General features: G+C 41.9%; 3 protein-coding genes across 5 annotated transcripts in view; 2 read left to right on the forward strand and 1 right to left on the reverse strand.

Moving 5' to 3' along the window:
• Window positions 1-4,600, forward strand: part of LOC135903709 (spindle assembly abnormal protein 6 homolog) — a 23,260-nt gene extending 18,660 nt beyond the window's left edge. The window contains exons 13-17 of the mRNA XM_065434066.1: window positions 10-91; window positions 1,558-1,646; window positions 1,873-1,962; window positions 2,585-2,649; window positions 3,056-4,600. Of these exons, the coding sequence (XP_065290138.1) occupies window positions 10-91; window positions 1,558-1,646; window positions 1,873-1,962; window positions 2,585-2,649; window positions 3,056-3,245 (516 nt within the window). The 3' untranslated portion in view covers window positions 3,246-4,600. The remainder of the gene's footprint in view (window positions 1-9; window positions 92-1,557; window positions 1,647-1,872; window positions 1,963-2,584; window positions 2,650-3,055) is intronic.
• Window positions 4,058-10,955, reverse strand: LOC135903710 (plasminogen receptor (KT)). Its single transcript, XM_065434067.2, has 4 exons — window positions 10,573-10,955; window positions 10,358-10,488; window positions 9,110-9,219; window positions 4,058-8,484 (listed from the first exon to the last, which is right to left on the reverse strand). The coding sequence occupies exons 1-4, from the start codon at window positions 10,639-10,641 to the stop codon at window positions 8,342-8,344; spliced, it is 453 nt and encodes a 150-aa protein (XP_065290139.1). The 5' UTR covers window positions 10,642-10,955; the 3' UTR covers window positions 4,058-8,341.
• Window positions 10,956-11,117: 162 nt separating this feature from the next.
• Window positions 11,118-12,065, forward strand: part of LOC135903708 (dystrophin-like) — a 37,523-nt gene continuing 36,575 nt past the window's right edge. The window contains exon 1 of one of the 3 annotated variants that reach the window (XM_065434063.1): window positions 11,118-11,301. Coding sequence is in view for 2 of the 3 variants with exons in the window: in XM_065434065.1 (XP_065290137.1) it covers window positions 11,983-12,000 (18 nt within the window). In the remaining variant the exon portion in view is untranslated. Of the gene's footprint in view, window positions 11,302-11,376; window positions 12,001-12,065 lie in introns of those variants that run through there. The other 2 variants (XM_065434065.1, XM_065434061.1) reach the window with 2 other exon arrangements.

Consider the following 12,065-nt stretch of genomic DNA (forward strand, 5'->3'; position numbering starts at 1 on the left):
TGTTTCCAGGTTGCAAAGGCGCGACAACGCTTGGAAGAGGTTGAGCAGAAGCTCGCCGAGTGTCAGAAGCAAGTCAAAACAAATGAGAATGGTGAGTCACCATCCCTCGAAGTTTTGCATTAGCTTGTGATGAATAAGCAGTTCATTCCAGGAGCTGCAAGTATTCCCTGATAAAGAACTTATCTTGAAAAGTGGAGCGTGTACTTGTTGCTTGTCCCAATTGTAATAGTGAACGACTCTTTGTTAGCGTCAATTGACAATAAGCCATTGAGAAAAACAGTGTTACTGGGCTGGACATCATATCAATGAAGCGAGCCATCAAGGCTCTCTGATAATTATTTAGTAACACAGGCTTAAGTTGAAGGCTATAATTGGGCCCTCTGTACGTGAACGTATGCTTTGTCGCATCCTACTATCCTCATCATCATTCCTCATATCTCTCCTTTTGTCCCCTTCTTTCTGAGCAGAGTAAAAGGCTGGAGGACTATTACCTCAAGCCAGCCTGTCTGATTTTTCTCAACTAAATTATCCCTTCCCTCTTTTTCTGTCTTGTGTAGTGCTTGATTCATTAAAATTGTAAATAACTTTTCTATTTTCAAATTTCTCCAAGTTCTTCCCCTTTTAGTTATTCAAGGAAATTGCATACTTAAAACTTATGTTTAAGAGTCATTAAGTATAATTAATGGTACATCAAACCACAAAATTTTTCAGGGCACACAAGTCATAATGAAGGTAAATTTTGCCTTTGCATGACCGTTAGCCTTGAATATGGATTACAGCGTTGTAGTTCCACAGAGGAGTAATATGCAGCGCCTTTCAGTTCTGGGGCATGCATGCTGTGTGTACCGAGATTTTGCTTTTTCACGAAATCACCCGCTCTGAAGACTTTTACACTCATAGGTGCATGTCAGGAAAATGTGTTTACTTGAGCGATTGAATGAAAAACGCTAAATTTCATTCTGTGGAATGCATTGACTCGGTGGGCATTGAAAATGTCTTCCGAAAGTTAAGCAGAATGTCTGTGCTTGTTTTCAGAAACATGCATTATTAGGGAAAATTTTATAAGCTGTGGGGGAGAGAGGGGCATGCTTAAGTTATAGTTCGGCATGTTGTTGCCTTTTCAGTAATAGTATTGGTAAACCCCTTTTACTACTGCTCGGAAACATGTAAAGCACAACGATAGCGGCGAGTACAGTTGTCGATTGTCAAATTAAATCTACAGGTCAAATGCATCGGCTATTTAGGCATCACTGATCGTACATTCCCGCGTAATTGCTGGTGCTCACATGTAAGCAGTATCCATATACATATTTCTATTATATTACTAATTCTAATTAATCATTATAATTCTGAACTAATAAAATATGTTTTAATTTGATTCTCTTTTTTTCTATTTAAAACCGAATGCCTCAGTTGTGGATGAATTCAAAGCAATAATTTGCCCATTTGACCCCTAATATTGTTTGTTTGCAACTATCTTACATTGACATTGCATAATTTAACTGCATCCCAAAGCTGTCTTTGTTGGTGATAATTCTCAGTGCTTGTCATCTGCAGTGATCCAGTGGCTGAACAAGCAGCTCAACTCATGTCAGCTGCAGCAGGACAAGCGGGGTAGTCCTGTTGGTCTGTCTTCAAGCAAACAGGTGACTTCACTGCATTGCACGAATGTCTAACACTGGTTATTGGATCCATGCTTTAAGAACAATTTAGCACAATTCAGTGCTTCTGTTGTCTACTTTTCTTTGTCCCTGTGTTGTTCGCACTGTTTTGTTGTTGAGCATGGATCCACACCAAGTACAGCTTTCAGTCGTGATCGTGAAGCAGGCTGGCACTAATATCAGGATTTTCTTTCTTTCTTTTTTGTTTCAGTTCATAAGCCCAGCAAACCAAAGCCCTACGTATCCAACGGCACGCAACTTCGCATTTCCCGGGACAGGTGGCACTGCTGCATCTTTGCAGGTAAGGTTGCGAAACCTGAGTCATGGTAATAATTTTTCAACACCTCTGTGTACCGTAATCTACAGGGTAGCCAGGATTATGTCCTTACTCCATTGACTATGAGCTCTCATGTATATTGTGCTGACGTGACACGCTGATCTGGAAAACAACAGAACACAGAGCAGAACAAGACAGGAGTGATCAGATCCTCAAAGGAGAAATACCATTCACGCATTCACATGCACAAAATGTCTGCAAATGTGATATTTACCCCCTTTTCTCCTTTTATTTATTTTCTTTGTTTTTTTCTTTGTGTGTATTTGTTCTGTTTTTTTTTTTGCACGTACATTGTGGCCAGGACAATAAATCAGACAGCTGGGACCCAGCACTGTGCCCTCATCTACGTTATGTGTCCAATATTTGCACTGTTTTTCATAATGATTGCTTAAAACTAAATGACTCAGTTGCACGGTAATGCAGTCGGTGGAGGACGCAATCTGTGTTGAGGATAACAGGGAGAGTGCAAATGTTCACTCGGTAGTCCTTGAACTCAATATTTGCTCCCTGCATCCCTTTTCCCATTGAGCCGCCCCTTTATAGTTGCCCGAGAAGGAATCAGCATTGCTTCGACATTGTATTGCAGCCAACTTTTCCCAACCTGACCCCTGGAATGAGACAAGAATCTCCTGTTCTTCCCAAGCCCATTGAGTAAGTAGGCTTTTCCCATGTCAGTGTCAGTGTCAATGTCAGTTGTTGAATGTTCATATGTGCTGTTTTTCTTTTCATTTCTTGAATGGCTATGTAGGCTATATATTTCATCTGTAAGCTTGTTCACTAATGTTGTCAGTTATTAAATGCTACCGTTATTTAGACTTTATTAAAATGCACTTCTAGGTAAATGTTTTTCTTATGTTGTAGTTTTTTTTTTTTATGTAACATATCCCCAAATGTAGAGCTACATTGCATCCTTGCTGCCAGGTCACAAGGTAGGGCGACGCCCCGGTCAAAGACATTTTCGCTGCTCTTTCTCCCCTCTCCTCTTTTCAAGGGAAATAAAGTCTCAGTTGAGTTCGCCCATCACTGGTCCTGACCATCTTACCTCCCTTTGCCATAGGGATTCCCCACTGGTCGACCCGCGATTCCTGCAGCCTCAGACAGCGGACCCCACAACACAGAGGGCGCTTAATCCGCTGACCACTGTGACTACTCCATTCGGGGCTGCTGCAATGGGCCGCCAGAGGGCGCCTGCTGCCACCCAAGCGCCACCCTACTACCCCACCACCGCCAAGACTAAGCCATCCTGACAGCAAGATTGAGGGAAATGAAACTGACCGGCTCAATCAAAAGCACATTTTTTAAACCGAAAATACTGTAAAGGTCTGTGTGCCTACATGAAGTAGGCTCGTCCTGTGCTGTGGTAGCCCTGTTCTCATCTGTCACATTGAAGTATGCGAGATCCAACATTGCAGGCTCACCAGTGGCAGTGACTCATGGCGAGAACAGGTATTTCTGATGTCTAGTTTTGTGGTCAAGCGGCATCATAAAGATGTCCGATCTGTCACAAATATCCTATGTTCGAAATGACCTATAAGCATGTATTTGTGACATGCTGATATGAGAAACATTTTAGATTTGCTTCATTATACAAGATTATTTATTATATTCATTTTCCTGTACTGAAATTTGCCTATATAATGAATGGCACTGTAGTGGTGTTAAAGCACCATTATTCTGCTTCAGGCATAGCCTAAGAACAACAGAGCGCTGTGTAATTATAATATGAAGTTGTATTGCTGTGAGAAAACAACTTAAATAAGGAAATTTTGCTTTATGCAGCAGGTATAATGTTGGAATAAAAAAAAACTGATTAGTAATGTCTGGAAATTTTCCTTCCGATAGAAACAGTGTGGTAGGCATTCTTTGCCAAGCCCAGAGCACTGAACAAGAAGGAACTCAGTTAAGGGCTCTGGTTATTTAGCATTGTGTAATGGACAAAATCAAGTGAATCAGCACATTCAGTTTGCAGTTGCTGCAGTCTCCATCAAAGCTCTTGCAACAGTTGTGGAGTGATGGAGCTTGACTTGACAATGCAGCACACATTGCAATAAGGGACTACTAAAACTCAACAAGCTTTATTGCATGTTCAGAAATAAGCAGACACCGTTACCAAGATACACACCACGCTAATACATTTTCATTATAGCAAAGCAATTTTTAATACAGTTGAATCACGTTAATCCAAACTTTTACGGGCCTTGGCTATTGCAAGAATTTCCCAAATAAGTCACTCTCCCGAACACAATTGCAGATTATTGTACACACATATAGCATACACATGTGCAGGCGCCTTTGGGCAGATATAGTACCTCAGTAGGCATGCATAAACAGCCATACTTATTATACCATTGTATTGCACCATTGTGTTTGCAGTGACTGGGTTGGTGGGGCCATTTCGTAGTGATGCTAATCACAACAGTGTGAATACGAAGCATAGGTGCTGATTATTCATGCCCAATCAATGTCCTGTGATCCGCTGTTGTTTTTGTCCCAGAATGTCAAGAAGCTTGAAAAACCGAAAACCTTGTTTCAATTTAGTGGCTTCAAAATGCACTGAATATAAAACTGGGTCAAATAAAATTTTTAGATATGTTACAGTCAACTACAATTTTAAATAGAGTTTGAATTATCCCAAGAGTTCTGCATATGACACTTTACTCTGAAGTTTTCTTGTCCTAGCAAGCACGCATGTTACACTGTGAGCGAACAAAACTTTGATTGCAGATTAAAAGACACCCAGAATATAGGCATGGTGCATCATACGCAGCAACATACCACAACTAGGTGACAGTATAGTGTTTTTTTCATACTCAGAAGTGATATATACTGCTAAAAATATTCTAATAGTACTGCTAGATGCATATTTGTTATGACAATTTATGGCTTGTCCACTTGTTTTATTTCGTGCGAGCTATGTGCAAAGAGAAACACGTCACAGACATGCAGACATGGCAGCAATAAAAATGGAAGGCTGTCCTTGAGCTACTTATTACTATATTGCTTGTTATAAAAGCCTGTTAAAATTTTTTTTCACACTGATGTCAAGAAAAAAAGAACGCCATGGCAAAGAACTATCATATTTTCAGCCTATTACCTACACCTACACTTAACCTATGTCATGAATTAGTACGACCTTTGGAAAAAGAAAAAGTCATCACGTCTAGGCCATGCAGATAACTGCATAGAATGACATTCTAAAGTTATGTTATAAGAAGGACCCTGCACAGTTATCGGCTTCAATTTTTTTTTTGAAAACTTAGTGCGTCTGTTCTCCTCACTTTGCTAGCAGTTTTTGACAAAAAGATGTTAATATGTACTCTATTAAATCTGAGACATCGGCAATATGAGATATGTCCGTTTCCTCGAGGATATGTGAGTAACCAAGTACACACTGGATTCTTGAGGGTCATGAAACTTTGGTTACATTTTAATCTGTCATGTCATTTCTGTGCATTGGTAAAGAGTATACATAGCTAATCTGGCTCCTGCAAGGCATTGTCTGTAAATTATGACTTTGTTATAGAAAAGATCAACTATAGTACACAATTTGCTAGCCTAAGATATGCAGATAGAATGGAAAAGCTCACTTTTTCTAATAGTAAATAGTCACGTGCACTTGATTTTAAGTACCTCTTGTGCTTTGTCAAACAGTTTCTTGTGCTTCTAGAACCATGGCTTCACTCAATGCCAAGAAATCACTTGTATTGAAAGAACACATGTTGTCCAAAAAGCATTGTAATAAGCAGAGAAACAATCATACAAATTCAAAGAATCTGCTGTAAACTCTGAGTATCCCCGACTGCCAATCCAAGAGGCTAGTTTGACATGACACCAGAGAGACTACCAGAATGAAGCTTGCTTTAGTGTGTGTAATAGCCATCATGGCCAATTTTCTGCTTGAAAAAAAATATCTGAAACAGATCTAGCTGAAAAATGTTGTCTTAGAACTTCTACATTTTCTTGTCTTGGTGCTTTATAAAGCAGCACCATTTTTTGGGCATGTAAATTTTTTTTTTCTCACAAGCATTGCGTAGTTCAGAAGACCCTGACGCTTTTTGTCCAGTCAACATGTCTGGATTCCGAAGAGAGATCTGACAATTCGTATGACTGAACAACTCTGGTAATAAGCACTAACACACACTGCTGCATTTATAGCAGCTGCTATATTTTTTGTGTATATGGCTGATATATTTTGCAGTTTTATGTGGGCATGTAATCCTACGAGGGTCAACCAGATGAAACATGGGTGTAAGTTGTAGCAATAGTGATCTCCCACTGCTCAAGCTCGTACGGTGAGGACAGTATAACACACCTGCCTTGGCATCAGGGATGCCATTTCACTAGCACTATGTGTTTCCACGCGTTATGAGAACAAAAAAGCATGCTGACTAATCATCACAAAGTCTTGTTCATGTCTCACTTGGTTGACCCCCTCCTCTTCTCTTGCCAAAGTGTATCAAATGTCCACATATATTAAGGCAGCAGTAAGCTCTGTTTAGAAGTGATTGAAATGGCATTATCAAATGTCGGGGTGAAAGCAGTGTACATCTCTGTCTCACTTTTTTTGTGACTCCTGCACTGCATCCACTTTTTATGTTAACAGTCTGTTTAGCAAAACTAAGCTCACACACGACTCTTGCATACAGTGTCACAGTACGTAGATATAAATGTTTGACATTTTAATGACTGCTGCTGTGCACACTCCATGATTTAGGCTGTGTGTGACAATAGCTGGAACTGGAACTGACAATAACTGGTCATTGAAACAAGCTAAAAAAAAAAAGTTCTCGTAAACAAAAATGTTTTCCATAGAAAAGCACATTAACATGACTAGAAAGAACTGAAACAGGAAAGATAATGTGTGACAACATTTAAAGATAGAACAATCCACTGAACATTCACTATATATATGTATATATTTGTTCTTACTGCTGTTTTAATAGACTAGAGAGAGTGAAAAGTCACAGTCCACTGCCTTGAATACACAACCTATAAATCCGAAACCCTGAACACTTCTTCGTTGATTGAAATCCTGGCAGAGGAACTGATGTTTAATATCGGCAAAAGTGCTCAAGGTAAACGTATGACCAGAATGCTGGCAAATGACTTAGTGACTATGAAGTACTAACAGTTAGCAGCTATGCATAAATATTTGATGTAGTGAAAGACACGTGAACAAGCATGTTCACTGGTTCAGCTACGTCAAAATGATCTAATGAATTGCACATTAAAAAAATAGGACGACAAATGGTAACGACTGTATAATGTGACTAGTCAGCGTAAGATTAACAAGACTAAGTTAACAAGTGCATTGGTATATACTAGGCCATGATGCTCGTTAGAGAACCATAAAGAAAACGGTCACAGATGTGACTATGGGCATCTCGGACTACTGCATGGTTCTAAAAAGTCTTGCAGAAAGTGAATTCTGCAAAAGATGCCCCAGGTAGCATTCTTTTTTCCCTCTGCTACCAATTATTTTAGTCAGGACATTTGCAAAAATGACAGACTGCATACCTTGCGCGACATGTCAGGAGGCAGCGGACATGATGTGCTTAATGCCAGAATGCTAAAGGCACCACTGGACATCAAAATACCAGAGCCTTGTGATGGGGACTAAGTATAAGCAAGCTTGTGGCTGCAACAAATAGCCTAAAAACCCGTAAAGATAATGATAAAGCATTCATCGCTAGAACATAGGTACATTAATGAGAACATATGCTGTACTGTTTCACCTAAGAACAAACAAAAAATGAAGTGCTGATACACTTCTGCTTGTCATGCACTTTTCTGCCAAGAACAAAGCAAACAAACCCTTACTAATATCACATCCTGAGACCCACAGAACTTCACTTGCTGATAAACAACACTACATTTGATACAATACCATAAAATAGTAGGAACGATAATTAACTTAAGAAATGATAAAACATTCACTGCTAGCATGTAGATATAAAACAGACTCTGTATTGTGTCACCTCAGAAAAAACAAAATAAAAGAAACAGAGTGCTTGCATGTACACTTCTGTTAACTTTACAATGTATTGCGATTTTTTGGCCAAAAATATAATAACAAACCCTGCATAATATCGCATACTAAGGCTCACAAAATGCTTCTCACCAATAAGGAACTCTATGTCTGATACAATACCACAGAACTGCGAGAAAAAAATTCACTTGAAGCGGAAAAAGGGAACCTTTGCAGAATGCAAACTGAGGAGAAGTTCTCGGTGGTACTAGTAGCACCGGGTCAGGTATGTATAACGACGAGTGCAGTGGGCCAGAATCGTTCTGTAAGAGGGAAACGCAGACTCCAATGGGTCTTGCTAAGAGGCAGGTATGTTCACAGAAAGATGTCATGCGCTCTGTTGAAACTCCCTTCGTCCTTTGCTTTCTCCCGAGCTTCATCAATGCCGCCGACGGTGGGAACATTGTGAGGGAGTTCCAGCAGCTCTTTCTCAAACGACATGATGTTCTCTGCCTCACCTAGGAACAAACAGAGACCACACCTCAGCTAAATACATTCAAATTTTGATGATACAATCATACTGCATCCAACTTTGACAGATGAGTTTGCAGAAGTCAGCAAGGTGAAAGAAGTTTCATAGAAAGGAAACATTGTCATCCGCCCGAGCGTAGCACGAAACTGCAAAGGAAACCCACATGGGTTTTTCAGAAAAAAAGATTCACAGACGGAAAATTCATCCTAAATTGTGCTGCTAGCATCCTGGTTAACTCATATGGTGGAGTGACCACCCCAAAAAACGTGTTGACCCTACGTTCCATCCCCAGACTCCAACGAACTTCCCTACAACTTAGAAGCTTTTCTTCTGAGAAGCCTATATAAGTTTCCTTTGTAGCCTTGTTCTACTATGAGGTAAATCATAATTTTTCTGTTTCATTCATCTAAATTTCAGGGCAATATGAATTTAACGTTCCAGCCAAATTGCATTATGTACAATTGTGTACTGCCGAAAAATATTATCTCTCTTAATGTTTGCTGCATTCGATTTATTAAAGTATTTATTGAAATGCTTGCGTATACAGGATGTGAACCGAGAAAAAAGGAAACTGTTTATTGGGCCAGAGGAATGGCAGAGGGTCATTGTACCTTTGATCCTCTCAAGCTTGCTCCCATAGGCCAGGTCACCTTGGTAAGCCAGTATGAATGTCATGGGTAAAATAGGTGCCAACATCAATGGCTTCTTGGTCCTTCGATACCTGTAAGAAGTTGTCGTGCCTTTCACATACTTTCCGTACACAGTAAAGTAGTGCGTACTTTGCTGAATCATGCACGCTCGTAGAAATAACCTTGCAAACTATTAGTTTTCTTGTTGCTCTTGCACACATTCTCCATGTTCAATATCCCGTATGAAGGCTTTCTGCAAGTGTCTTAATGAAATTTCTTGGTCACTTGTAACTCAAAGATGAAGGAAGAGCTGCATCTCAGGCACATGGAAATACAGCAACACAGTCAGGTAAAAGGAAATGCTAAAGAAGAGATAGCGTAAATTTATTGCATTATGTGCAGAACCCAGGTAATGCCTCAACACCTTACAGTTGGATGCAACTGATAATGCATTATCCTTATCATTTTGGCTTGTACCTCGCACTACTTTCAACTGTGCGTGTGGTTACTTGTATTGAAGTTGAGGAGCCAGAAAGTTGCAGTAAATATATGAATGCATCAAGGCTGAACTGCACATAAAACCATAAAGAAATAACCATAAAAGCATAAACGCAGTGACTGCCTAGTTTAGAATCAAGCATCTTGACTAGATCTTGCGATATGTAGACGTGACTATATCCTTGGCTGCAAGAGATGGCATTTTGCTGCATGTCTTCTTTAATAACTCGTGTGGGCATCAGTATCGGCTGCGAGTTATTTGAGATCAATTACAAACTGCCATTATTGTATAAATTCAACACCTGGACTCCTCCGATTGCCTTAGAGGGTGGTCATACCCTGTCTGAATGAATTACTGTGCAATTTGATAGTGTCTAAAATACACAGTACGGGACAACAGTTTCCTTCCAACTTAAAAATACCAATGCAATTCCACATCTTAATTATAAGAAAACTTTAGTAATGTTAACTCTTTGTCGGATATTAATTTGAGGGAGCTAAAAATACACGCAAGAAGAAGGTTCGGTCATTTGAGCCAAATGCGTAATTCCTAATAACATCTGCTGTTTTATCATTACAATGTAATTAAACTAGAGCCGTACATAGGATGTGGCTCGGACATAACTGAATTCTGTCAAATTAAGCCCTCAAGCAATTTCGTGGTTCACATTACGACAAGGACACGGTCCTTCCTCTTTGTAGCTCCTAATTGCGTGCGCACGCACAACATACCCAACGAAAAGAGCCGCACTGGAGGCAACGTAGAACGCGGTGAGCCAATAAAATAGCTCCCGAGCATGGGCGATCTTGAGGGCCAACATTCGCTGGTGCATCAGGTGTCTCATGTATATCTGTCTCTCCAGCTGTACGAATAGAAAAATAAAAAGGCGACAATTAGTTTGCTGCTCGACAAAAAAGAAATAGTACGCTCGATCGACAACACGTACTTGATAATTCTGCATTTCTAGCTGCTCTTGAAAAGTGTTATGAGCTGGCTGGCTCCATGCGAAACCCATTTTCGTTTATAAAAAGGTCAGTGGCGGCGCGAACTTTTACAGTTATAATAGAAGGCAGCTTGTTTCGCAGCCTGTAGCAGGGCCGGCGCTGGGTCGGAGTCTACAAGCGAAACTCGAAGGTTGATCGCCGGGCGTGGTCAAGTTACGAGAACGTCAGCGGTGATTTTCAAGACCGCCGCTCTGGGAGAGGCCAAGGGTCGACGTGGCCACGTCGGACGAGCTTCATTTTCGTTAAACGATTTTTGCAAACCAACACTGCGGCTTTTTCTTTGAAGCAGAACTCTTTTTCCTACCGAGGCGCCCCCTGAGGGATTGACTCGTCGGCGATCTTGTCTGCTACGAGTTAGGAAAATTCGCAGTTAATTTATGGTGCGAGGTGAGTTATTGGGTTTTTACAGTTAGCGCATAAACCTTAATTATCATCGGAAGAACGTCAGCTTGTATGTTATCGCTTGTCGGCGCGCCGGCTCGTTCCTTCTATCACGGCGATCGCAGTCAGCGTGCCAAGGCCAAGCAACAATGTTCCGATTTGAAAATGGCTCCCCTAAGTGGTGTGCGTGTGCGATAAATACTGCGTTTAATTTGCAAAACTCGTTCCGTTGCGCGATAACCACGACGCCGGGCATGAACCGATAGGTGCGACGGGCGACCGCGTCCACGGTAAGTGGCGCTCCAATGGCGTGAATGAAGTGACAACGTGACCGGAGTCCGCGAGGGCGGTTTGTTTTTCTTGCCAGCGCGTGCCTGTCGCCCGCGCCCTCCCGTCCCACTTTTAGTAGCTCGCTCTCGCCAGCGAGCCGCCCGGAACGAGTTGTTGGGCTTGCTGCGGGGTCGTACGCATACCGTACGCACTACGAAGTGCGAACGTACGAACCCCTCGCCCGTTTGAACGAAACTGGAAGATGGGGGCGCGCGCGCGCGCGTGCGTTGTCACGGAGATTAGAAAGAGTTGAAAGTTGTGTCGGCGTTCGCTTTTGACCTCAGCGCTCTTTTCTTCTTTTGTGATTGTCGCGTTTTTCTCAAGCCCCCCCTTCGGCGGTCAGCGATCGCTGCGTGGTTCTCATTTCGCGCTGCCGTATGTTCGCCGTCGGCCGATCGGCTTGGAGGACAACGTGTAGGCGTCTCCCGCCCGTGCAAACAAGAGCGCGCCAGCAAAAAAGAAACGTTGGAGTTCGCGGAAGCGAGCGCCTTGAGCGGGCCGCGCGCAGCGGCAACTGCGCGCTTTGGGTGTCGCGCTGGCTGCGAGTATCGTGTTCGGGCGCCCCGTCGCTGTAGCGTGCTCTTGATGTCACCTTCGTCTGGGCGCTGCTGCGGTTTGCGGACGTGCGTCGTTGCCTTTGCATGTCGCGCGTGTACCGGGTAAGACCTCCGCCGCGCTGACAAGAACGCGCTGGTATACTTAATCGAAAGGTCGTCTTAGTGCG

This window comes from Dermacentor albipictus, chromosome 9, assembly GCF_038994185.2.
Source record: "Dermacentor albipictus isolate Rhodes 1998 colony chromosome 9, USDA_Dalb.pri_finalv2, whole genome shotgun sequence".
In the NCBI taxonomy this organism is placed as follows: domain Eukaryota; kingdom Metazoa; phylum Arthropoda; class Arachnida; order Ixodida; family Ixodidae; genus Dermacentor; species Dermacentor albipictus.

What these genes read in the sequence shown, in the direction of transcription:
- LOC135903710 (XM_065434067.2), bottom strand. Translation starts at nt 10,641, where the DNA reads ATGGGTTTCGCATGGAGCCAGCCAGCTCATAACACTTTTCAAGAGCAG. An exon ending in AGTGCGGCTCTTTTCGTTGG is followed by an intron (nt 9,220 to 10,357) that starts GTATGTTGTGCG and finishes AACTTCTTACAG; the next exon opens with GTATCGAAGGACCAAGAAGC. An exon ending in CAAGCTTGAGAGGATCAAAG is followed by an intron (nt 8,485 to 9,109) that starts GTACAATGACCC and finishes GTTTGTTCCTAG; the next exon opens with GTGAGGCAGAGAACATCATG.